The sequence below is a fragment of the Glandiceps talaboti genome, chromosome 17 (genome assembly GCF_964340395.1).
Source record: "Glandiceps talaboti chromosome 17, keGlaTala1.1, whole genome shotgun sequence".
Lineage (NCBI taxonomy): Eukaryota > Metazoa > Hemichordata > Enteropneusta > Spengelidae > Glandiceps > Glandiceps talaboti.
The window spans coordinates 9,354,360-9,378,579 of record NC_135565.1 but is presented as its reverse complement, the minus strand read 5'-3'; the positions used below and the strand labels follow the sequence as shown (position 1 = coordinate 9,378,579).

General features: G+C 35.9%; 1 protein-coding gene across 1 annotated transcript; it reads left to right on the top strand.

Moving 5' to 3' along the window:
• Positions 1-11,938: 11,938 nt before the first annotated feature.
• LOC144448542 (uncharacterized) lies at positions 11,939-24,127 on the top strand. The gene is made up of 7 exons (XM_078138810.1): positions 11,939-12,384; positions 16,538-16,763; positions 17,220-17,468; positions 20,097-20,282; positions 20,873-20,955; positions 22,468-22,650; positions 22,928-24,127. Exons 1-7 carry the CDS (start codon positions 12,202-12,204, stop codon positions 23,327-23,329), a joined length of 1,512 nt encoding a protein of 503 aa, XP_077994936.1. The 5' UTR covers positions 11,939-12,201; the 3' UTR covers positions 23,330-24,127.
• Positions 24,128-24,220: the final 93 nt, after the last annotated feature.

Below are 24,220 nucleotides of genomic sequence, written 5' to 3'. Positions count from 1 at the left end.
GAATTATGCATCAACTAGGGGGTCCTTTAAATAATCTGTAGGATATCGCCATGGACGTCCTTTGTGGGTTCTTGAGTGTACAACGTAATTGAAGGCTCGTATTGATTAGGTTGTTTGGATCATCTGTTCTCTGTATTGTTTGATTATGATAAGAAACAGAGAATGTAGTTATGTATATTATCCATCAGTTGGACCCTTCTGAAGGCTTCACGTACAAAAACCTGATCCTTTAACTTAAAGCAATAATTTAGCCAGGGCTCAGGACGCAGCGAGTATGATGGTGATGATTAATTTGATTTAGTTTTGTAAAACAATTATTTTTCTGTTGTTTTTCTTTCTCCTATTCAATACCCAATTATTCAAGGACAGTGTCGCACAAGCTCAATAAATGGACTTCGTTCTTTTAAGACAATGCCTTCCCCTTCCCCTAAACGAACGTTCACAAGTGCGACATCGACACGTTTATATAAGATGTAAACCATGATGAACTGTAGTGATCACACCACTACGATAGATGCAATGTAAAAACATATGGTAACGACCTCCCTGATATGTGTAAGTGACAGCAGCACAGTGTCACTTTTCGCTGACGATGACAAATGTGTGCGTAATATTAAAAGAGCATTTCAGATTGTTAGTTATTATAATTAACATGACCACGCCCATAGCAACAGCCAAATGAGCAATATGGTTGGATAGGCAACTGGATAGTCATTCAGCAAATGAACATATTGTTAGCATGGACTAGCATATGCGGATAAACATTTGTAAAAACTGTACAGTTGTGCTACAATGCCATTGGTGGTATTTTTTGGAAATGTAAATTGGAAACGAATTCTACATGATCAAAGTCATGCAGTAGTATAATTTGTTTTTCATTTAATACTCCAAACTAACTACTCTAGTGCCCCCCCCCCTCCCCCTAAAAAAAGTGTAGACATTAGTTGTAAGTTACTACAATGGCAGTTTAGGTTTTGGCTTACATATAGACTTAAACTAAGACGTCGAAGAAGATAAATTACACAGGTAGAAGATAGTACCCAACAGATATGGACATTCTGTGATCAAGATAGTATCACGGGGAGGGGATGGGAGGAGGGGGCGAAGCCAGAGCCAGAGCCCCCTGTGATAACAGCTAAGCTAAGCCAGAGCCTCCTGTGATAACAAGTGACTACTTGACAAAAGCAAAAACTAGCTAAATGGTCATCCTACTGAGCGTATGATTGAAACAGTATCCATTCAAAGTAATTTCAGTTTGGATCTATCTCAGTATACTACAATGTAGTAAAACCGAGACCTTGATTGCCATTCTCCTACCATCATGTAATTCACCATTTACATCTTGTTATTTTTTTTGTTCTGTTTACACATTTGGTTTGATATAAAAATTGTAAGGTATTTTTTATAACATTAATAAAATATTCAGATACCAGTAAATGTCCCGTATTATATTGTTGTTACGTAATTTTCGAAACATATGTCCATTCGCCTTGAAAGAACTATGCATCAACTAGGGGTTCTTTTAAATACCGCCCTGTACGTCCTTTGTGGGCTCTTGAGTGTACAACGTAATTGAAGGCTCGTATTGATTGGGTCGTTTGGATCATCTGTTGTCTGTATTGTTTGGTTATGATAAGAAACAGAGAATGAAGGCTTCACGTACAAAAACCTGGTCCTTTAACTTATTAAAGTTACTTTAGCAATCATTTACAGTTAGTCAGAGCTCAGCAGGGCGCAGCGAGTATGACGGTGATTAATTTGATTTGGTTTTGTAAAAATAATTATTTTTCTGTTGTTTTTCTTTCTCCTATTCAATACCCAATTATACCATTTTTCGCTTCAAGGACGATCGCACAGTGTCACACAACAAGCTCAATAAATGGACTTCATTCTTTTAAGACAATGCCTTCCCCTTCCCCTAAACGAACGTTCACAAGTGCGACATCGACACGTTTATATATGATGTAAACCATGATGAATATACTGTAGTGATCACACCACTACGATAGATGCTATGTAAAAACATAATGGTAACGACCTCCCTGATATGTATAAGTGACAGCAGCACGTGTCACTTTTCGCCGACGATGACAAATGTGTGCGTAATATTAAGAGCATTTCAGATTGTCTGTTACTATAATTTATATTACAAAAAGACCTCGACAGTCTTTGTCAGTGGAGTGATACTTGGGGTACCCGGTATGAACATGAATGCTACCTCGGTGTAAAAAGAAAGCGTAAATAGTTTTTAAATAAATAAATAATAAATAGTAAATTTTTATCTAAATCTTCCACATTCAGTTTTTCAAGAGTTCCACTCAAGAACAACTTCAACCAGTCATAGTCATTATATTTCTTGTTTTCTCTTTTTTTTCTGTTGCTCTTCCCGATGTTTGGATCTGATGTTTTGTACTCTCTCCAGATTTTTCAGATATTCAATGTAGTTTTTGACGACACATATGCCGTCAATATATTTCTCTGCAAAACGACATATAGAAATTAATTTCGTCATGTAATTGTTTGAAGCATACAGGTTTTTTTTTTTATGTTGGCACGGGGTTGGAAGTCATCTACAGTTTAGTTTGTGTTTGTGAAATCACCTTATACTGGAAATAGAAGTTAAACTCATATTATATATCAGTCAAAGTATAACAAGCAAAAATGTTGATAGTTAAATTATTTCCGTTTTTGACTATTCCTTCCAACAATAAAAATGTTCACATTTATACCTGCATTGTTGACAAGCTGAGCAACACAAATCGGCATTGGAACTAAAATTGTTTTCAATACGTCAGTTGTAATTGTGAAGTATTTAAATTAAGTATACCCACATTGCCCAATGGAAATATGGTGTTCTTGTCACTATGCATGAAATGGTTAACTTCTCTCTTTTTTCAGTATAATGATTTACCCTGTAAAAGTTTATACACAGAAACTTTATAAGTTATCTATGAGTAATTATTTTTTTTTAGCACAATTGAAGGTTCAAAGGTTCAAAGGCTACTGCCTGACGCTGAAGCTGTGTTTGTTTGTTTGTGTGTGTGTGTGTGTGTGTGTGTGTGTGTGCGTTTGTATGTGTATGTGTATGTGTTATGCAATTGTATACATACATACATACATACATACATGTACATACATACATACATACACACACATACATACATACACACATACATGCAGACAGACAGACAGACAGACAGACAGACAGACAGACAGACAGAGATACATACATACATACATACATACATACATACATACATACATACATACATACATACACACATGCAGACAGACAGACAGACAGACAGACAGACAGAGATACATACATACATACATACATGCATACATGCATGCATGCATGCATGCATGCACGCACGCACGCACGCACGCACGCACACACACACACACACACATACATACATACATACATACATACATACATACATACATACATACATACAAATGTACATACATACATACATACATACATACATACATACATACATACATACATACATACATACATACATACATACATACATACATACATACATTGTGTATGGTGTGTTGTGTATGTGTGTAAGTCTATGGGAGGGGGGCATGGAAAAAATCAAGGACTTGCAGGGGGGGGGGCATCAATTTTTTGTAGGGGGGGATGAAAAAAATACACAAGGAATAAGGGAAATCCTCCGGGGTCCCCTGGAAGTAAAATGTGGACACTCTCTAATTAAAATTAATTAAGTTCCCTCATTTACTCACCAACCCCCCCCCCCCCCCCCAACCCCCCGCCATGAATATGAACGGTCCTTAACCGAGGGGGAAAAGTTGTGGACATTTTCCTTTAACAAAATTAAACTCAAAACATTTTAGGAAACTGGTGGCAGTCTACCTGTGACGTTGCACTGATCAAGGTCGCGGTCCCCGGATAAGCAGATTCTGTGAGCTTGCCAACCCCCCCTTATGCTTGAACAAATGACGTCATAGTCAAAATTAAAAGCCAGTTAAGGTGCCTCTAACGTTCAATGACCCCACACTGTCAGCGAATTTCTCATCAACGTCGGCGTGGCGAGCTCGGCGAGCTAGGCTAGGCTGGGTATTTTCACCTCCCACTGCACGGAGCTGAGTAGCACATAAGCAGATACATTTTGGGATTGTTTTAGTTGTGGTAAGTGTGATGTTCTCTCTTATAATATTTGTGTTTGTAATCGCACAAATAGTTGTGTATGTGTTGTACGTAACCCAATCCCATATTAACTTACATCATGTACAGTAATGATGTTAATTACTTTCTAGCGACTCTGGGGCCTTTGGCAATGCCTGGAGTAATTAAATACTGATGTCAGTTAAAGTAGTCCAAGGGCAATGTAAGCTTTTACGTTGTACATAGACTGTTTACGGCGCTTACAGTTACATATTCCGTTCAATCTCTCTCCGTAACTCGTAAGCGCTGTATATGTAGACAGGCTTGTTTGTTATGTTACAATCGATATGAATGGTCTCCGACCTGACCTGTACGACGGTCTCACAAACACATCTGTTGCATACACAATGTAGTGTACTTGGGGTACGAACTTCAAATTTGGGGTGTGGTTGGGCGTACCGCAGCATTTTTTTCCCAAGTTATGTCTCAGAACGTTTCTATGAGAATACAATAAAATGTCGATGATATCTTTAATATTGACGTATTTAGCCAACTATATATGATAGGGGTAAAATTACACTTGTTTCTGTGATCGCGCAGGTTCACTCACTGCGAAAGAAAACACGAAAAGCTGCCATAACGGTACATAAACATGAACTTTCAACCGGCCGTTGTACTTGGCAAACATTTCGAAGATTTTACCTTCCGTCGCTTCCTAGTTCCCAAATTTAATAATCTTCCGATAAATCGTGTCGTTGTTACAATCGGACCATACCTACCAAACCAAAGATATCAACCAATTTCAGATAAATTCACTTCTTCATCAAACAGTGAATCGACATTATATAACATGTAACATCGTTATGTGCTGAATAGGCTCTGATGAGATTTTAGCATATTAAAAGTGAAAGGGCAAGGCCTAATTGTTATAGGTTATATAGAGTGCAGTAGGTTAGATATTGCTTCCTTGACATGCGGGAGAAAGTGTACATGTAGTCACTTTATTGCCCTTTCTGGTCAATTGACCCGTGTCAATTTAATCGGACCCAAGTCAATTTGACCCTGCGTCAATTAGACCCAAATCAATATTGGACCCTTGCTCAATATAACTTTACGTAAACAACTTTGATCAATTTTAACTTTTTGATTTCATTACTTGGTTGACAAAGTCACGGAATATCAGTTCAAATTGATTGGATGTAACGTGTATATGTTACGAATCTGGCTTCAGTTGCATGATTACCGTACTCAGAAGCAGATCAACATTACAACACTGACTCGCCAGCACATTGCATGCGGGGTCGCTCTTTGCTGTGTCGATACTACGATCTGACTAATAATTGCCTCCATTTTGCTAGTAATAACAAAATGTATGTGTAAAACATGTTGCTTATAACAGTAGTTGGTTGCTGTGTTGAGTTGTGTTGAGACAGGGTTTGGTGGGGATCCAATTGACTTGATCCAATTGATGCAGGGTCCTGCAGTAGTCCAGCTTCCATTGTATTTTTAGTCGAAGGCCAAGTTCTATTCAATTATTTTCATCTGACCTGATTTTTAAAGCGTGATAAATAAAGGCTGCAAGTCTCTGTAATTCAGGTGATTGATCAGATGATAACAGTTCAGTAAAGTTTTCAAAGGATGGCAGCTCATAAAAATATTGCAGGATGTATTTTGACCTAAGGTTTACAAAAAAGTCACATTTCAATAGGAAATCGTCCTTGATTTCATTTGAATCGAAAAGTACTCAAATACATTCAACTCTATCAATACACTGTCTTCTTCCTGTCTCTATATACAAACAATGAAACGAACATCTAAAACGTGCTAGCATTGTCCTATGACTAGCAATTCTTACCGTTGTCACATATTTTTCTGGTTGAAACAAGGACTTAAAATTTCTATATGTATCTAATTTATCTAATACTGAAATTTTAGTACACCATACTGTAAAGTTAATCAATATGATTTAAATATATTAACAAAAACATCCACAAAATTTTGTACATCATCTGTTTCCTGTATTGCCAGACATTTGGCAAGTTACACAGGAACAGTCAACTTTTAAAGTGGCCATATGGATGAGAATTTGGTATTTATTTTGGATTTTTATTTGATTAAACAGCTTCACTATGTTTTTCTAATTGAAAAAATAATGTGAAATAACATATACCAAGTCTATGTTCATAACTCAATAAACGGCAAAATATTAAACAATTTATAAAATGTTTGTTATTGTACGTACATTTTATACTATACATTGTTAAATGTTTTGCAGTTTATTTGGACTTGGTATATGTTATTTCACATTATTTTTTCAAGTAGAAAAACATAGTGAAGCTGTTTTATCAAATAAAAATCCAAAATAAATACCAGATTCTCATCCATATGGCCACTTTAATGTCAGTCACCCGAATACATCTAGAATTTACATTTGAATTTTCAGTATTTAGTAGCGGTATATCATGTCATAACACTTTCTGGGGTACCTGTAGTCTAACCCACTATTTAATACACTTTTTTTTTTGCAGTAAGTGAGAAAATAAGGTATCTGCCACATTCTCTTAGAATGGCACCATTTGGTACACTGTTGAAAATCCTAAAAACATTCTACATGCAACTTAGGTACTGAATTCGTTTGAGCAATACAAAGGATTGGAATCCCCAAACCTCAGAACCGTAAATTAAAATAGATAAGAGCATAGAATCAAACATTTTGGAAAAAAAAATGTTATAAGGTAGTGGCTTGATTTTCCCCAATTTCTTTATTGTAGCAAAACACTTTTTTCTGTCCTGCTGTGCAAGGAATTTAGTGGCTCTACACCCACTTCAGTGTACATGACAGTAAAATTTCAAAGTATTTCTGGTAAGAGACCACTTCAAGCATTTTGCCATTAAAAACCCACTTCTCCTTCTGTGAAAATATATCGTCTCCTGATTTTAAAGACGACAACTTTTGTGTGAGATACATATACACACATTTTATACTTTAACAATCTCTGAAGATCCAAACTACAATGCTGTCTGAAAATAAGGCAACACCATCAGCAAACAATAAACAAACTAGTGCGACCAAATCGGGTGTAAAGTAATTATCACTCTGGTAGTATCAAGCTTTATTTTATTATGATAGACACAAGCTAAAACTATTATTGTTCAAAGTGGTAGATTACACAAGTGGCCCTTTTTAGTGGGTGATAATGGGTCCTCTGTTGTGTGCATTTAATCATGTTCTTAAGATAGTAAACATTGGCAGTCCCAAAACAGGACACTGCAATTGACAAGTTTATGGAACTAGTTTTCAGAGGGCTGCCCTTCTGAGACAATAGTTTAACTAAGACAACCTACACAAGTGTTTATCACTGTTGTATCAATATGTTGTATCGACATGTTGTAACAACAGTTTCTAACAATAGTTTCACTTTGTGTCTATATCTAAAGTAAACCCAAGTCAGTCCAGTTATCAGAATAATATATGTATATCTCTAATGTTAATGATAACAATTGAATCCTATGCTCTTGGACTTTGAAGTACCTTATCAGTAAAGGTATAGAAATGAAATAGGATATGTCTTTTTATTCAGGGACAAAGTTTTACATAACTGGTATGCCAGACAATTTCTTTTTTCTCACCCAGGGTTAATTCTAATCTAATCTAATCTAATCTAATATAATATGAACCTTTAAACTCTCTGCAAATTATCATTGTTGGCATCTAAGTAGTTGGATTTTAAAACTTAGAAATACTTAAAGCTTTTGCTAATGTTTTAAAATTGTATTATATAGGTAATATGTAAATTCTGATACTATTTTTTTATTATTATTTATTCAGCTTGAGCATTACTACTCATCAGTAACATACAAAAAACAAGAAAAATTTACATGACTGTACACAGGAAAATATATGGAGAATGAAAAAAAAAATATATATATTGCAAATAACACCTTACATGATTCTTAAATTTCCTGTATGTCTCAAGAATTGTCCTAAGTTATACGTTTGCTTTACATTACGGTCAGAGAATAACTGTACAAGTTTGAACACAGACTATATTAAACAGCCTCTAAAAGTCAGATCGTCATCGTCGTCCACGTAATACGTTGAGTGCGTGTTAATGCCTAAAGTGGTCGGTTGACAGTCAATATCAAACTTATATGGTATTACGGATATTGCTTTCAGAAATTGCATGCAGAAAGGTTTTTCATCCGGAATGATTTATATATAGTACATGTACAAAACTGAGAAGCTCTATAACTGTTTTTGCTAAAGGGCAGAGCAGGTAAAATGTACCAGGGTTTGCCAGTAATTTTACTGAGGTTTCCAAGTAGATCATGGCTTGTATAGAAAACTATATATATGCAGAACGTTTACCCCTTGTTCCCTTTCTGTTAGTGGGGGTTCACCAATCTTTTCAAAAAAACTGTATATTATTTGTCAAAATAACATCAGTATTATCAGTGTTCTACAGTCACTTGATGTGATTCATATCATCTTATAGTCACTTGTTTTTGAAGTCCATTTTTTATTTGTTATTGTGTGTATTTTGAAAATTCCTGAAACGATGTATTGTCCATTGCCATGGCTCTACAGTTAGACAATTGTTTAGATAATGTATGGATATCTACCGAATAATGGGACTCAAATATCCTTGTACTGTGTACCATCATTATTTACATAGGGGTAACCATTTGTTGACGTGTAACTGTTATGCTTCATGTTATTGTGACAGTTTCAAGAACACAGAGCATCGCAGTAAACATATCAACAACTGGTTATAGCACTATGTAATCGATGAGAGTGCATAGTACAAGCAGTGGGTGCAAGGATATTCAAATACAATTATACAGTAGTTGTCAATACATAAAAAAACAGCCATTTCTGTTACCAAAACTCCTGAGGCTGTAAGAGCGTCTAGTCTCGAATCTGCAACCTGCAAATATTCCAAGCCAGACATTCTAACCATTTGAGTGTCATGACTGGACAATTTCAGTGTTATCTTGGCTGCAGTATTTGAACCATTGTTTAGGAAACACTAAAGAAGTTGGGCAAGAGTTGTTATAATGTATCAGCTGACTTACATCAGCACTGTTTGCATAGAACCACAGACACAATGTCAATTTAGATAAGAATTCACCTTATCTCTTGTCTGTTTGATATCAATTGAAATAGTCATGTGACAGAGGCAATCACAGACTGGACTTGACATGGCTCTTGATGATAATGTACATGCACAAGTTCTCCCCCTCCAAACATACAGTCAGCCATATGCAAAATAGGGTCCCAGGCCCAGGCAGTCATACCTTTAAACAATTGCCTAAACCAATATCACACATTCCTTTGAATCTATGTAGCTGAGTAATCCAGTGAGTATTTGACCTCTGGATCTAACCTCAGACCACTAACTCGTGGTGAGATCTAACACACCTGCTATCAAGCACCTTTGGTATTGTTCCTGAGTCATATGTTTTGTTACCTGGCAACAGCAATAATATTACCTGGCAATACAATATATATATGTGTGTGTAGTAATATTATTTATCAAGTATACAATGCACACTGGCCCTGTGTGCAATTAAATATTATCCCCCAAATTTTTCTTCATTCAGCCAAGGAAAATATGAGTGACCTAAGGGGCCCTTGTCACTACAGTGGCTCGACTTGTTGTAGTGGCAACCCTAAGACCATGAGTATTTTCTGGCTGAATGAAGAAAAATATCGGGGAATACTATAATTGTACCAGTGGCAGTAATTTTTTTAAAAATAGGGGAAAGTAATGGCAATTTTTAGTGTTTGACTCATATTTCGAACACAGCACAACCAATGATGTGTTGTTATGACATAGACGCATATTATCATGACAAAGACCAGAGTATATATTCTATATCTTTTGTTCAACTAAGTTCAGCCCACATAAAACATCACCTGAGTACACACATCACAAACGGATCATTCTTGCACAGTTGGGGTGCTATCAATGCATTGATGGCTGTTGTTGTTGCATCATCAAAGCATCAGCATCGAACAATGCTTGCATCTCTGATACAAAATAAACAGCACTTTATGCATACATCCATTGTGACTTAGTAATAATCATGTACTCTGCTATTGAGATGCCAATAGATGCTATGTTTATAATGAGATGCTGATGCATTGTTAACTTGATGCACAGTTAATGAGATGCTCTGTGGACACCACAAAGGTGCAAATTGAATGCTGTTTACATACACTAATCCCCAAGAGCATTGTTCATGAACTTGGCTTGCTTTCAAAGGGCAAGCATAGTTCATGCACAATAACCCATTACATAAGATCTGTACTGGAAGCTTTCGCAAAGTATAATCTCAAAAATAGTCAAGAAAATTTCTAAAGTCAAAGGAACACAGATGTATGATATATATAGTGTAAATCATATAAGGATATAAAAGCATATCATTAGCAATTGGAGAATTCTATAATATGTATTCCATCTGGTTGAAAGAGTGCTCCTTTTTCAAAAGCATAAAGTAAATATCTTGCAGAGTTGTATTTTTTAAGACAAATAGGATGTCTATTGTTCTCAAATTTCTCTCTTTTCTTAACACCCTCTAGCTGTCATCTGTTAGATGCATAAGTACCAGTATGCAAGATTCCCAAACTTTGCATATCAATGGCTGCAGCAGTGAATCCCACCAAAGATTGTGAACTCGTTAGTTATCAATAATTTTCTTACTACAATGTATAATAGAAACTGTGTTTGCACTTTCTCTCAGTACACTTGTGTAAAACAAGTTGCAAGCACTCGAGCAAATACCCCCAAGTATAAGTATATGCCACACATGTACTTGCACTTCATATAGAAACTGCTTTTTGCTTTCTCATTGCTGCACTTTCCCTTGCTACACTCGTGTATGGCCTGTAGAAAACACAGTGTAAGCACTTGTGCAAATACCTCAAGTATTCCACGCATGTACTTGCATGTCATGGGGTTCTGGTATAGTGTTGTAAGGCAGATATTAAGTACCAATATTCTCCCATGTAGAAATAAATGTAGGTTGTATGTGTTGTGTACTTATGTGGTAGCGTATTCCGTACTTGAATAGTATACATAAGCATTTGTCTTTGAATATAGGCCAGGTGGTCATTCACTTTTATAAGAAATTGTAAAAATGCAGTGAGGTGTGAAAACAGGTCAAGATACAGCTTAGCTTTACGAGTGAACTTTCATGTCCTCTTTTGAATTGAATCATTACAATCAAGGAAGTATGTGAAATGACTTGTTTTTACATTGGGTCCATATTAAACATAAAATGTAGCTACTCATACAATCATGAATCGTTCTCAAAGATGTTGTCACTGCTTTTTTAAAATTCCAGATTAAAATGCTTATGCTCTAAGTAACTTCATGACTTTTATATTCTTTTTCCAGGGTTGAAATCGTACAAGTACATCATGACACAGATATGCAAATAATGAATGTCAATATGCAAATTGTGTGCATTGATATGTAAATCATGTCTATTGATATTGGCATACTTGTATGGCATTCAGGGCTGAGGTGACGGAGGGAGTGGTGACGTTCTTCTATTGTTGTCAAAGGAAGTCAACCAAAGTATTCTACAAGGAAAACAGACTTTCCATGCACATCGAGGAAATTAACCGAGTATTTTACCGAAAACAGAAACTCATTGTTTATTCTCCAGCAATATTTTGTATTTTTGTGAAAAAGTGAAGTAATGGTGATCAGTATATCAGAGTGAGAGACTATCTGTTTATCATCAAGAGACATTTTGTTTCTCCAGAAGTGAAGCTATAACTGCAACGATTCTACCAGGATAAGACACTTCCATTTTCTACCAGGATAAGAAACTGTTCCATTTTCTACCAGAATAAGACACTGTTCCATTTTCTACCAGAGCAGACCTGTCTTCCATTTTTAAGTGTGACTGTAATTTCACCAAGACCCAAGACCCTTGGTTTTGTAACATATGAAATAACCGTGACTAAAATATTCTACCAGGATCAGAGACAGTTACATTCTTATCAAGTGTAGGTAGATAGTACACGGTTAGAACTAGAATCAACAATGACGGGTACAGGATGCTGCGGAAAGACGCAGCGGATTGCGCTGATGCTTGTATTAATTATCCTGTTCTTCGTCGTAGAAGTGATAATTGGTTATATGACTAACTCCATGGCATTAGTAACAGACTCCTTTCATAAACTTTCTGATGGAATTGCTCTAGTTATCGCACTGATTGCTGCAGTGGTAAGTTACGTCATGTATATCAAGTGACAGACGAGTCCTTGCTGCTAGACCCCTCAGGCTTTTCTGCTCACTGTCAAGGTGACTGAAGGTCCCTAGTGAGGGCGAGGACAGCCCAAACAGCCTCGATTGTATTCCACCTTTCAGAAACAGAGTGTTGAGAAGAAAGCCTGCGGTCTAGCAGCTACAGTGACAAACAAACATTTACAAATAATGGAACTTGTTACAAACATGGAAAGTAAACAAATGAATAGGCCTTTCCAAAATTTGACATGGTGGCGCTCTACTTCCTGTCTGTGTGTACCTTGGGGGTATACATGGTATAGGTTACTCGGTTAATCATAGAGCACTGCTGCTTTCCTCAATGTCTGAACAATACAAATAACATCCCTGATTTACAATTCTACAGAATACCAAGGGACACAGCTCTTAAGAAACAGTACAATGAGGTGATGATAGTGATACCCCCAATTCGAGTGAGGGCGCTGTATTCTCAATTTCCTGTTTGCAGTCTGGAATGGCCCATTTGATTGATAACACTTTGCACAGCATGTTGGAAGTACAGAGACTAGTATTCATCAATTCATAAGAACAGTTTTATTGATCTCTTTACTCGGTAGCTTGCAATTCACAAACAAATTTGAAGTTCCCCTGGCTTTTCATGTACAGATAGATGGATAGATAGATGTTATTTTATTATAGTGACACAGTTTTACATACAAAAGTACATACATACATCTTTGCAATATACAAGAAGTAATTAATGTGAAATCCCAGTCAAGTAGTTGGCTTATGAGTCACTTGTACCCAAATAAGTCTTCACATGTGGTCTTCAAGGAAATATGAATCATAAATATCACTTTTCCCCTAAACTTAGTATGAAGCCATGACATGTACCAGGGGTGAACAAATCCACTGGTCCTGGGTCCGGGACTAGCGATTTTATTGGGTGGACCACACAAATTTTACCTTGTCTGGTCCGTCGGACCAGTACTTTACTTTTACTAATTATTTTAAAAAGTCACCTGAATATACAGATTCATAGGTAAGATTTAATGTGTCACATTTAATGTTTCACATGGGACCACTAATTCATTCAGCAGGACCACTGGAATTTTTAAGGCACTGGTCCGGGGACCACCAGTTCACAAAATGATTTGTTCACCCCTGTGTACACATAAAGAGGCCATAAATCTGTTAATATCAAACTATAGAAATGTAACTACTAGTCTCCTTAGTTCCAACATGCAGTGCCAAGCGTGATTAATCAAATTTATTTATTTATTTATTTTCCATGTTTTGAGACACATGCTTTCCTTGTAAATGCTTGTCTGTCACTGGTTGTATATTCATAAAATTGATATATCAGTGAGTGAAAGTGAATGAAACATTACGCTATTTTTACACTCAATGTTTGTAACAACTAGAATTTGCAAGGAATCGTCTCCCAGAATACCAAACTGGTAGTTTCTTATGGATACACATGTTTGGTATTTAGTTCTTACGCAGTCATGTTGTTTGTTATGAACAATATTGTTGAGTGTAAAAATTATAAAAATATGTGAAATCATGAAATGGCTTTCCAGAACCCAACGTTTATGTAAGTACCTTAATTTTCGGGAGTGGCATATTGCCCTTTAACACCATGGCTTTTTCCCAGAAGTGTGAATTTCATGTTGTGGAAGTGTCAACATTGAAATTTAAACTTTTAGAAATCTGCACTTGCAAAGTTGATATTTTGTGAAATCTGAATTCATCCACAACTCGTGTATGGTGTGTCAGCTATACTGCAGACTTGTTTACAACTCGGGTGAACTATGTGTAGTGTGTCTGCTACACTGCAGACTTGTGCACAACTCATGTGAACTACGTGTAGTGTGTCTGCTACACTGCAGACTTGTTCACAACTGGCGTGAACTACATGTAGTGTGTCTGCTACACTGCAGACTTGTTTACAACTCGTGTGAACTCCGTGTAGTGTGTCGGCTACACTGCAGACTTGTTCACAACTCGCGTAAACTACGTGTAGTGTGTCTGCTACACTGCAGACTTGTTCACAACTCATGTGAACTACATGTAGTGTATTGGCTACACTGCAGACTTGTTTACAACTCGTGTGAACTCCGTGTAGTGTGTCGGCTACACTGCAGACTTGTTCACAACTCATGTGAACTACATGTAGTGTGTCAGCTACACTGCAGACTTGTTCACAACTCATGTGAACTACATGTAGTGTGTCAGCTACACTGCAGACTTGTTCACAACGCGCGTGAACTACATATAGTGTGTCTGCTACATTTGTAACATGGCATTGTCATTTCCCAACATGATCCGTGAATAGTTTCTAAATAGTTGTTATGATTACCTATAACACCTTCTGTCCACACTATGTAATAGATGCCAAGAGACAAAAGCCTCTGGACATTACATTTGTATATCTTATTTTACATTCATTACACGCCAAAAGATTTCCTTTCACTTTTACAGTGAAAAGACTACATGAAAAACCTCACAATGAAAGAGAGAATTAAAGTATATAGATGCCAGGTACACGGTACAGATCCATCAGGCCATCCTTTTGTATTTTTATGTTTCTCACCATTTAACTCGTTATAAAGGAACTGTTAGTTGTTTAGAATTTTGAAAGAGTTTCAAAAGTAAGTATATATGTTACATGTTGGTGATACTTTAATTTATAATTATACTTTGAACATGACTTAAAATGACAATTAAAGTCAGAAGGAAACTATGAACAAACTGTTTTTTATTGAAGTTCACCAATTTTGGCATTGGATTATAATTTTCACTCATATTACTGTATACTTGTGGAGTTGCCATGGTTACCATAAGTGTCAGATTACAAACCACAAATTATTACAAACTTTATTAACAATTCCTATTTCTTCCTAATTGACCAATCATTTGAAGGTCAATACCAAATTCGGGCCAATATGTATGGAATGTCAGAAAACACTATACAAACCTTTAATTGTGTGTGATCTGTAGGAGTTTTGTTAGATGTCAATAAAGTATGAGTAGCTGTTCTTATAGTACTTGGTTGTATGTGGACATCATTCCTTTCCAGAACCTGTTGCTAAACAATTGACTTATTCCATAGGACTGATAGACAAATAGAACATGTGAAGAATTTTGTTGTTGACATCTAAGGATCTCAGTGTCCTGAGACAAAAAAAAACAGAGTGTTGACGTCCTTGATGATGACATTTTGTATTTAATAATTATCTTTCCAAGGAAAGCTTATTATTGCATATGTAGCAGTGATTACTTGCACCGTTGCAATTGCTTACTAGTGGTATTTGCACGGCAATGCAATACCAAAAATATTATTGCATACCTGTATGCAAATGAGGGTGTGATCATTTCTTGTACACAAATACAAGTGATTGCACAGTATCACTTCTATGGAAATTTGCCGTTTTGGATATATGTAGAACCCCATTCCGCATGAGTTGTGGTGTGGGAACTTTTTGCAGTCATACTTGCAGTGTTTTCTCCTGCCCTTCACCAAATCATTTATTTATTCATTCATTCATTCATCCATCCATCCATTCATTCATTCATCCATCCATTCATTCATTCATTTATCCATCTATTCCTTCATTCAATAAATGAATGAATGTAAAAATGTATAACATGAATTAAACTTGCATATTAGCTGATCACAGTAATGAATCATTGGATCATTGATTGACTGCTGGGTTGATTCAGTGAATCCTTGCATCATTGACTAACTATTTGGTTCATGCAAGGCATCATTGCATGATTGATTAACTGGTTGGTTCATTCAATGAATCATTGCATCATTGATTAACTACATGTTTTGTATTTGGTTCATGCAATGCATCATTGCATCATTGATTAACGGTTTGGTTCATTCAATGAATCATTGCATCATTGCTTAGCTGGTTCATTTATTCAATGAATCATTGATTGAGTGTTTGGTTCATTTAGTGAATCATTGCATCAGTGACTGATATGTATATTTCCATTTCAATTCTATTTTGGTTCATTCAATGAATCATTGCATCATTGCTTAGCTGGTTCATTTATGCAATGAATCATTGATTGAGTGTTTGGTTCATTTAGTGAATCATTGCATCAGTGACTGATATGTATATTTCCATTTCAATTCTAGTTATCCAGTAAAAAGATATCTTCTATCAACACATATGGATGGATTCGTGCTGAGATCTTGGGTGGTCTTGTCAATGCAATCTTCTTGATAGCATTATGTTTCTCCTTGTTTGTCGAGTCCTTGCAACGTTTGATTTCAGTGGAAGAGATTGAAGACGCCGAAATAGTGGCTGCTGTTGGCGGAGGAAGTTTGTTAATTAATGTTATTGGTATAGTGTTATTTATTGGTAAGTAAGTCTTAATTTAAAGGTCAAATCTATATATAAACATGATAAATAGGAGTTGAATTAAGATGACACATTATGCAAGATGACGCTGACCTTGTAACATGATCACATGATCCATGAAACTATTGTTTTTAGTGCTAGGCCATATGGATGAGAACTGGGTGTTTATAAATTCATAAAAAAAATTTTATCATGGCTTCCTATTTGAAAAATCAATGTGAATTAAACAACATATGCTAAGTCCTTGTTTGTAACTCAATAATGTACCAAAGATTGATGAATGTGTAAAATTTGTGTTACAATAGCAAACTTTTTAAAATATTTTTTTTTAGCTTTTTGCAATTGAATTTCAAACACAGACTTGATCAATGTTGTTTAACATTGATATTTCAAGAAGGAAGCCATAATGAAATTGTGTTATAAATTAAAAATCTAAAATATTTTTGTGCTTTTTAGGGTATACACCGGCGTTTAAGAGGGGTACCTTAGCATGTGACAAAGTGAACGACGTAAATGGACCATTGATTCACAAAACCAAATCAAGTCTACCAAACATTGCTGACACCACAGCTATTGACGATGAGACTGGGGAGGAGAGTCATGCCTTGTCGCGGTGTGATTGTACATCAAGTGATGATGAAGATGAGATTGAGGATGAAAACGACATAGAGGAAACAGAAGTACTTATGCAACTACCAAGAGTTTGTAAGTTTGATTTCAAAATGTAGATGTTATTTCCCGATAATTTTCTTCGTTCAGCCAAGGAAAATATGAGTGACCTAAGGGGCCCTTGTTACTATGTGTCGTTATACCATTGCTAGTAATATTTTTTTAAAAATTGGGGAAAGTAATGGCAATTTTGAGCATTTTGACTCATATTTTGAACACAGCAGAACCAGTGCTAACGCTTTGTCGTGACATAGAACGACTTAGTGTATATATTCCATATAACCTGGCTCGTGCATGATATAGGAAACTTTATCCCAATATTGGGAAATTTGAATTAATTTTGCAACTTCAGAAACCTTGAGAAAACAGTGATGTACATTTTTCATTTGTTTACAACCTCTGGGGTGTGTTTGATTTGCCCAATCATGATTGTGATTAATCTGACGGCATTTCTGAAAACGATGTTGCAAACAACGCACAATCATGATCATGATTGCTTACATGTAAACATTTAAAAGGGTTTCAAACATTTTCTACAAATTAAATGATTTTTAGCTCCGCTGTCAGCGAAAGTGACATTAATATTTAAATATTAGACGATGTTATGTCTACTACAAGTTGAATGTTGTTGACAATTAATCTTATGGACAGTGTTTTTGGTAAATTTGTTAGAAAATTATTTTAGATCCCTAGTTTATTTGATTCATTATTAAAATTTTCCAGGGTTAAAGCTGTAAGACACTGGAATTATTTATAGCCAACCTCAAAAATCCTTTGTGTGTGTGTGTGTGTGTGTGTGTGTGTGTGTGTGTGTGTGTGTGTGTGTGTGTGTGTGCATTTCCCAGTCATTATTTTTCTGAGATTTTGTGTAATTTGCATAACAGTAAATGTTTTTATAAAATGGTGACTATGGTATAAAAGTACAATATTTTACCAACTTTCTGTGTAAAATGTGTTTTCAGGGTTCGCACGGTCCTGGAAAACCCTGGAATTTCAAACCCTCCCTGGAAAACCCTGGAAAAATGCGCCCTACCCCTGGAAAACCCTGGAAAATGATCATGATCAATCGATCGATTAATATTGACGATCGTCATGTCTGTGCTCGAGCCACCCATTCATATGATTCTGAATCTCGTAAATGTGAAATGGCGAAAATATTTTCAAAGTCTTTCGCCACGGTGGTGAATCAAAATTCACGCCGATTAAACCCAGAGTCAAACGGTCGTTCCACGAGACACTTTGCCCCACAGACCGCCATCTCCCAGTCGTCATTTCAGGGACACGATATTGTAAAAGTCTGCCGGCCGGGGGTAACAGTAGGTCTGTTAACAATATTATCGTAACATTGTAGCGAGTATCAAAGCATCATCAACCACGATTAGAAATTGTTACAAGTTCGGCACACGAGTCGACATACTACAAGCTCAGGCATGGCAATACCAGGGCAAGGGCCTAGGGAAGTGCAGTTGAATTTCCGGGTTGTGGAAGTACGGTTGTGACTTTTTTGTCGTCGAAAAATGGTTATTTGTGTTACATGTTCTAAAAGAATAAACTACTGTTTTATGTTGTCGGTACAGTAACATTCGTCAATGGTCAAGTTGAGTTGAGAAATCACGATGTTCGGCAACTCATGGCATCCGTACATAAACATCGAGACGCAAGCGATGAATGTATACAGTTATTCATAGCTCGAAATTTCGTTACGTAAATGACTTTTTTATTCTAAATTTTGAAGAAAAAAATTATTTTAGGTGACTTGTAAATCTAGTAACATCAAACCATACAATAACGAGGACAAACTTTAGTTTTTAATTTATTTTTCTGGATATGTCTGAATTAGACTGACGAATGCTGCGACTCAATCTTACACGATCAATGCACCAGCTTGACGAAACGGCTACTTAGGGGTTTCTCTGTTAATCTTAGCCTGCAAATATGGTTTTGAAACCAACATCTTGCAAAGTGTCGATTGTCTTTAAAATGTTTTGTGACATATTATGGGAACTGTTGTTAATTTTTTTCTCGTCCACATCAGACAATTAGATGTCATTCAAAAAATATACTTTAACACCCCTGGAACATGGCCAAAATCAATATGAATACCCCTGGAAAACTGACGAAAAACCCCTGGAAAGTCCTGGAATTTTATTTCGTTTAAGTGTACGAACCCTGGTTTTATAGTGAGACATATGAAACCACTAACCATTTTATTACATCGCTACCAAAATAAAAAACTAAAAAGAACAGCGGAGCTATTCTGACCGATAGGTTGCTTGTTACATCATCAAAGTGATTACAATGATAACAAATTACCAATCTGACCGAACCTAATTTATTTACATTATGTTTCCTGTCATGTCTAACTTGCCATCAGCAATGTGCACACAATCACAGTTCTTAAGGTTATCTTGGGTCATACCTAAATTCAATGAAAACAATGGTGTCTTTCTCCATTTGTGCACAGCATTTGATACACAACTGATCAGTGTATGTACATTTGTATGGTATGATTGTATTGGGAACGCCACTCTGGTGCCAGGAGTTACCCAAACTTAGCAAAAATAATATCTTTTTCCCATACACCTGTACATTTCCCCATTATTGGGGTTACCCAGGGTTACCCAAACTCAGTGAAAATAAAAGTTGTTTTCTGTTTGTTTACAGCAACTGGTGCCCAACTCAATATGCATGGAGTGTTTCTTCATTTACTGACAGACACTATGGGCTCTCTGACTATTATTGTCAGTGCCTTAGTCATAACCTACGGATCTGGCCAGTGGGTTTTATATTTTGATCCAGCAATTAGTATGGTACTGGTAATTGTCATTTCCTGCATGGCTATACCTCTATGTAAGTCAAAATTCAACTTCCACAAAAAAAAAAAATCTTGGTTCCCAATGTGATTGGATGGAATTTGCATAATCAGTGTTATGTCATATATGGAGAACAAAATATGTGTAAGAAGCACTCCGTGTCTGATCAGCAACGAAGTTAATATATTTTGTAAAAAAAAATTTTACTGGCTGAGAATGCTGCTAACATTTGCCTCGAAAGACTTGGAAATTATGTTTTTAGAAAGGACCGCAATGGCCCTCACGCACACACATTGTGTGTGAACAGCACTCCAAGTGGCCAAACTATAACAATCTTTTGTTTTTGTGATAAGTGGAATAATGCATATTGAGACAGCAAGGCAAGTCAGTTCTACCAAATTGATGAATGATTAAAAGTGTCATTATTACAAGACTATTACAACATTTCATCTCCTTGGCAAACTCTGATTACTTTGATCAGCATGTTCTGTTTACAAAAAATAAGTAAAAAAAGTTTCCAAAAAATGAAAAAATATGAGACAGCATTATTGACTGTATTTGAGATTGTTTTACCTGGATAAAATATTTTTATTGGTAATTCATGGATTTTATGGTTTCATATTTTAGTGAGAGAGTCAGCAGATATTCTACTACAGATGGTACCTCATCACATATCAGTTGGATTCCTTCGAACCAAAATGAAAAAAAAGGTTTGTTGAATACCCTAGTTGACATCACCTGTACCCCCTCCCCTGGTGGGGGGGGGGGGGGTGGTTACCCATTAGATAGTAAAGTGACTTTGTTTTTTGAAGTACAGAATGTTATGACAGTGACAGCATCAATAACCCGGATACTTAAAGTTGGAATCTTATGGAGGAAGATCGTTTTCTTCTGCTGCACCTCGTCTGTGGAATGAACTACCAATTGAAATTTGCGAACAAGTTACAATTAGCACATTTTAAAAACACTTAAAGACTTACCTGTTTTCTAAAACATTTTGACTGTACAGCGCCTTTGAACTCTTGTCGTAGTGGAATTGGCGCTATATAAATTGCATCGATTGATTGATTGATTAAAGTGGCCATAATGGATGAGGATTGGATATTTATTTTGAATTTTTATTTTTTAAACAATTTTATCATGGCTTCCTATTTGAAAAATGAACATGAAACAACATAGACCCAAGTCTGTGTTTGTAACTCAATACATTGCAAAATACTAAACAATATGTAAAATAATTGTTATTGTACGTACAATAACACACATTTGTACATGTTTATTATCTTTTACAATTTATTGAGTTACAAACAAGGACTTCATCGATGTTGTTTCACATTGATTTTTCAAGTAGGAAGCCAGGATAAAATTGTTTTATAAATTAAAAATCCAAAATAAATATCCAATCTTCATCAATATGTCCATTTTAATTAGTAAAACAGCCAGATAAATTGCTCCCCACTGAGATTTCATCAGATAATTAACAAGATACTTCTTTGTTTTGTAACTAATAATTGCCAACTGAATCTGACAGCACTCTTGTCCTGCTGTGCAATGTTTATAAAAAAATCTGTTGAACTTACTAATTATTTTGGAGGGGTGGCTGCTTCATGGTGCATGGGTTTTAATTAAAGTAAAGAATATAAATGCCCCAATTGTAGATGGATTTCCTTCTTCATTTAATGCTGGAAAATGAGAATTGTCACTAAAGCTTACTGAAATATATGTTGGCAAAGCAGGTAATAAAGGTACATACTGAATACTCAATTGTGTACACCCCTCTACATGTAATGGTTTCTACCAGACTGTAGAATTGCATTTATAATATAACTTGACTCATGCGGTGACTCCAGCAAAAACTGTTTTCAAAGTGTCTTGCTAATTACTAGGGCTAATTACCAACTAAATTCTCTGTATGCCTTGCTATATTACATAGCTGTGTAAATTGGTAAATGAGTGTCGCGGTTATTGATGCCGTCACTGTAAATTACTTGATAGTTCAAACTGACATGTTTGCTGTAATGTTCATATTGTCATACTGTGTAATCAAGTGTTTTCGTGTACAAGGAACAACAGTGTGCTCATTTGCATACTCATTTGCATACAGGTGTGCAAGAATGTTTTTGATCTTGCATCACAGTAGAAATACCAAGTATGCATACATACTTTAAAGCAATTATTTGTACATATATGCAATTATAACATTCTTACTGTTACATATCTAGTTTCCAGAGATATCAGCTGTGCATGATTTCCATGTCTGGAGGCTAGAGGGCGATACAATCATAGCTACAGCACATGTCATCATAAGGGATGCTAAGGATTATTCCAAAATTGCAAGGAAAGTCAAGAAATTTTTCCATGATCATGGTATACATTCCACAACGGTACAGCCAGAGTTCTTACAGGTAAGTTATTCAAGCAAACATACAGCTGCAATATTCAGTCAGCAATATTCACAAGCAAATTTTAAGGGTAACTGAACACCATTCCAGGAAATAACGTCATTTTCATAAACTATGGGTTCTGGAGAGTCATTTCATGATTTTACATCACTACAATTTCAGAAAAAAACGTCAAGTTGATCTTGTGCCTTTATAGCGTATCTTTGCTATTGCATGCTATTGCATCATGGGAGTCAGCAGAAATAATGTATTCAAGTTTGTAACTTCTTACCTCCATTAGGAGCGAGATTTATCTCACAGTAAAGAGTGTATACTGGAGTGTGGACTAAAGGGAGATTGTAAAGAGCCGACATGCTGCCGGGAAGAGAAAGGTGAAAAAGATGACAATAAAACTGATGTAGATCCCAGGACACTAGAAATAGACATCACGGAAGAGAGCTGTTCTGGACATGTACATGAGGAGAATAGTGAAAATGACATAAACACGTCGTTGCTATGGCAACCACGACATTTACATAAAGAATATGAAGTATCAGCAGACATGGATGAAGGAAGCAAAAATAGTGTTGCCATAGCAACCGAGAACCGCAGTGTGCCGGGTCGAGCACGGCCAGTCATCAGGTTACCTAGAGGTGTTAGTAAATCTTATGAGATTCTTGATAGTGTTGTTAGCACTCTGTGAAAAGTTTTAAAGTTTAAACACAATGCGTCGATTTATTTCTAGAACATACACCTCAGGGGACTGATCACCCCTGAAAATTAAGGTCCTCTGTATATCTCCTAACGTTACCATATGAAAGTAGTTCCAGGTTGATTTGAAATCAGAAATGTAGGGGTTCACCAACTTGTTGCCATGGCAATAAACAATTGTTTGTTTTGCCATACAGCTGACATGATAGTACGACGTACAGCAGTGATCTGTATTTTTAAAAGTTTTTTCCTCACTTTGTTTTAAAACAAAAGACTTAAATTTAAAGATTTAAATGACTCACACACTTAAAATTGTACAGAATAGATCAATATTGTGATAGACATCATTTTAGCATTATCAGAGGTGCTACGTGATTTTCAGTGTCTAAAACAGTGTTGGATTATTTTTGATAAACTTGTTAACTTGTAAGAAAATTATTAACGTGAACCCAATTTTATCCACATACCTCTATGAATGGTCTATCTTTGTTACTGAAATAGTTGAAGCACTGTGTATGAGATTATGGACGCAAGTGTTTATGAATAACTGCTTACCCTCAGTTATATAATCCCATTGTAGAATATGGTGTTACATTGTTGTAAACTAACAGTGTATTGCTACCAAGAGTCTAAATTAACAGTGTATTGTTACCAGGGTTTTAGATTAACAGTGTATTGTTACCACGGTTTTAAATTAACATTGTATTTTTACCATGGTTCTATATTAACAGTGTATGGTTTTAAAGTAACAGTGTATTGTTACCATATTTTTAAATTAACAGTGTATTGTTACCATGGTTCTATATTAACAGTGCATTGTTACCATGGTTCTATATTAACAGTGCATTGTTACCATGGTTCTATATTAACAGTGTATTGTTAC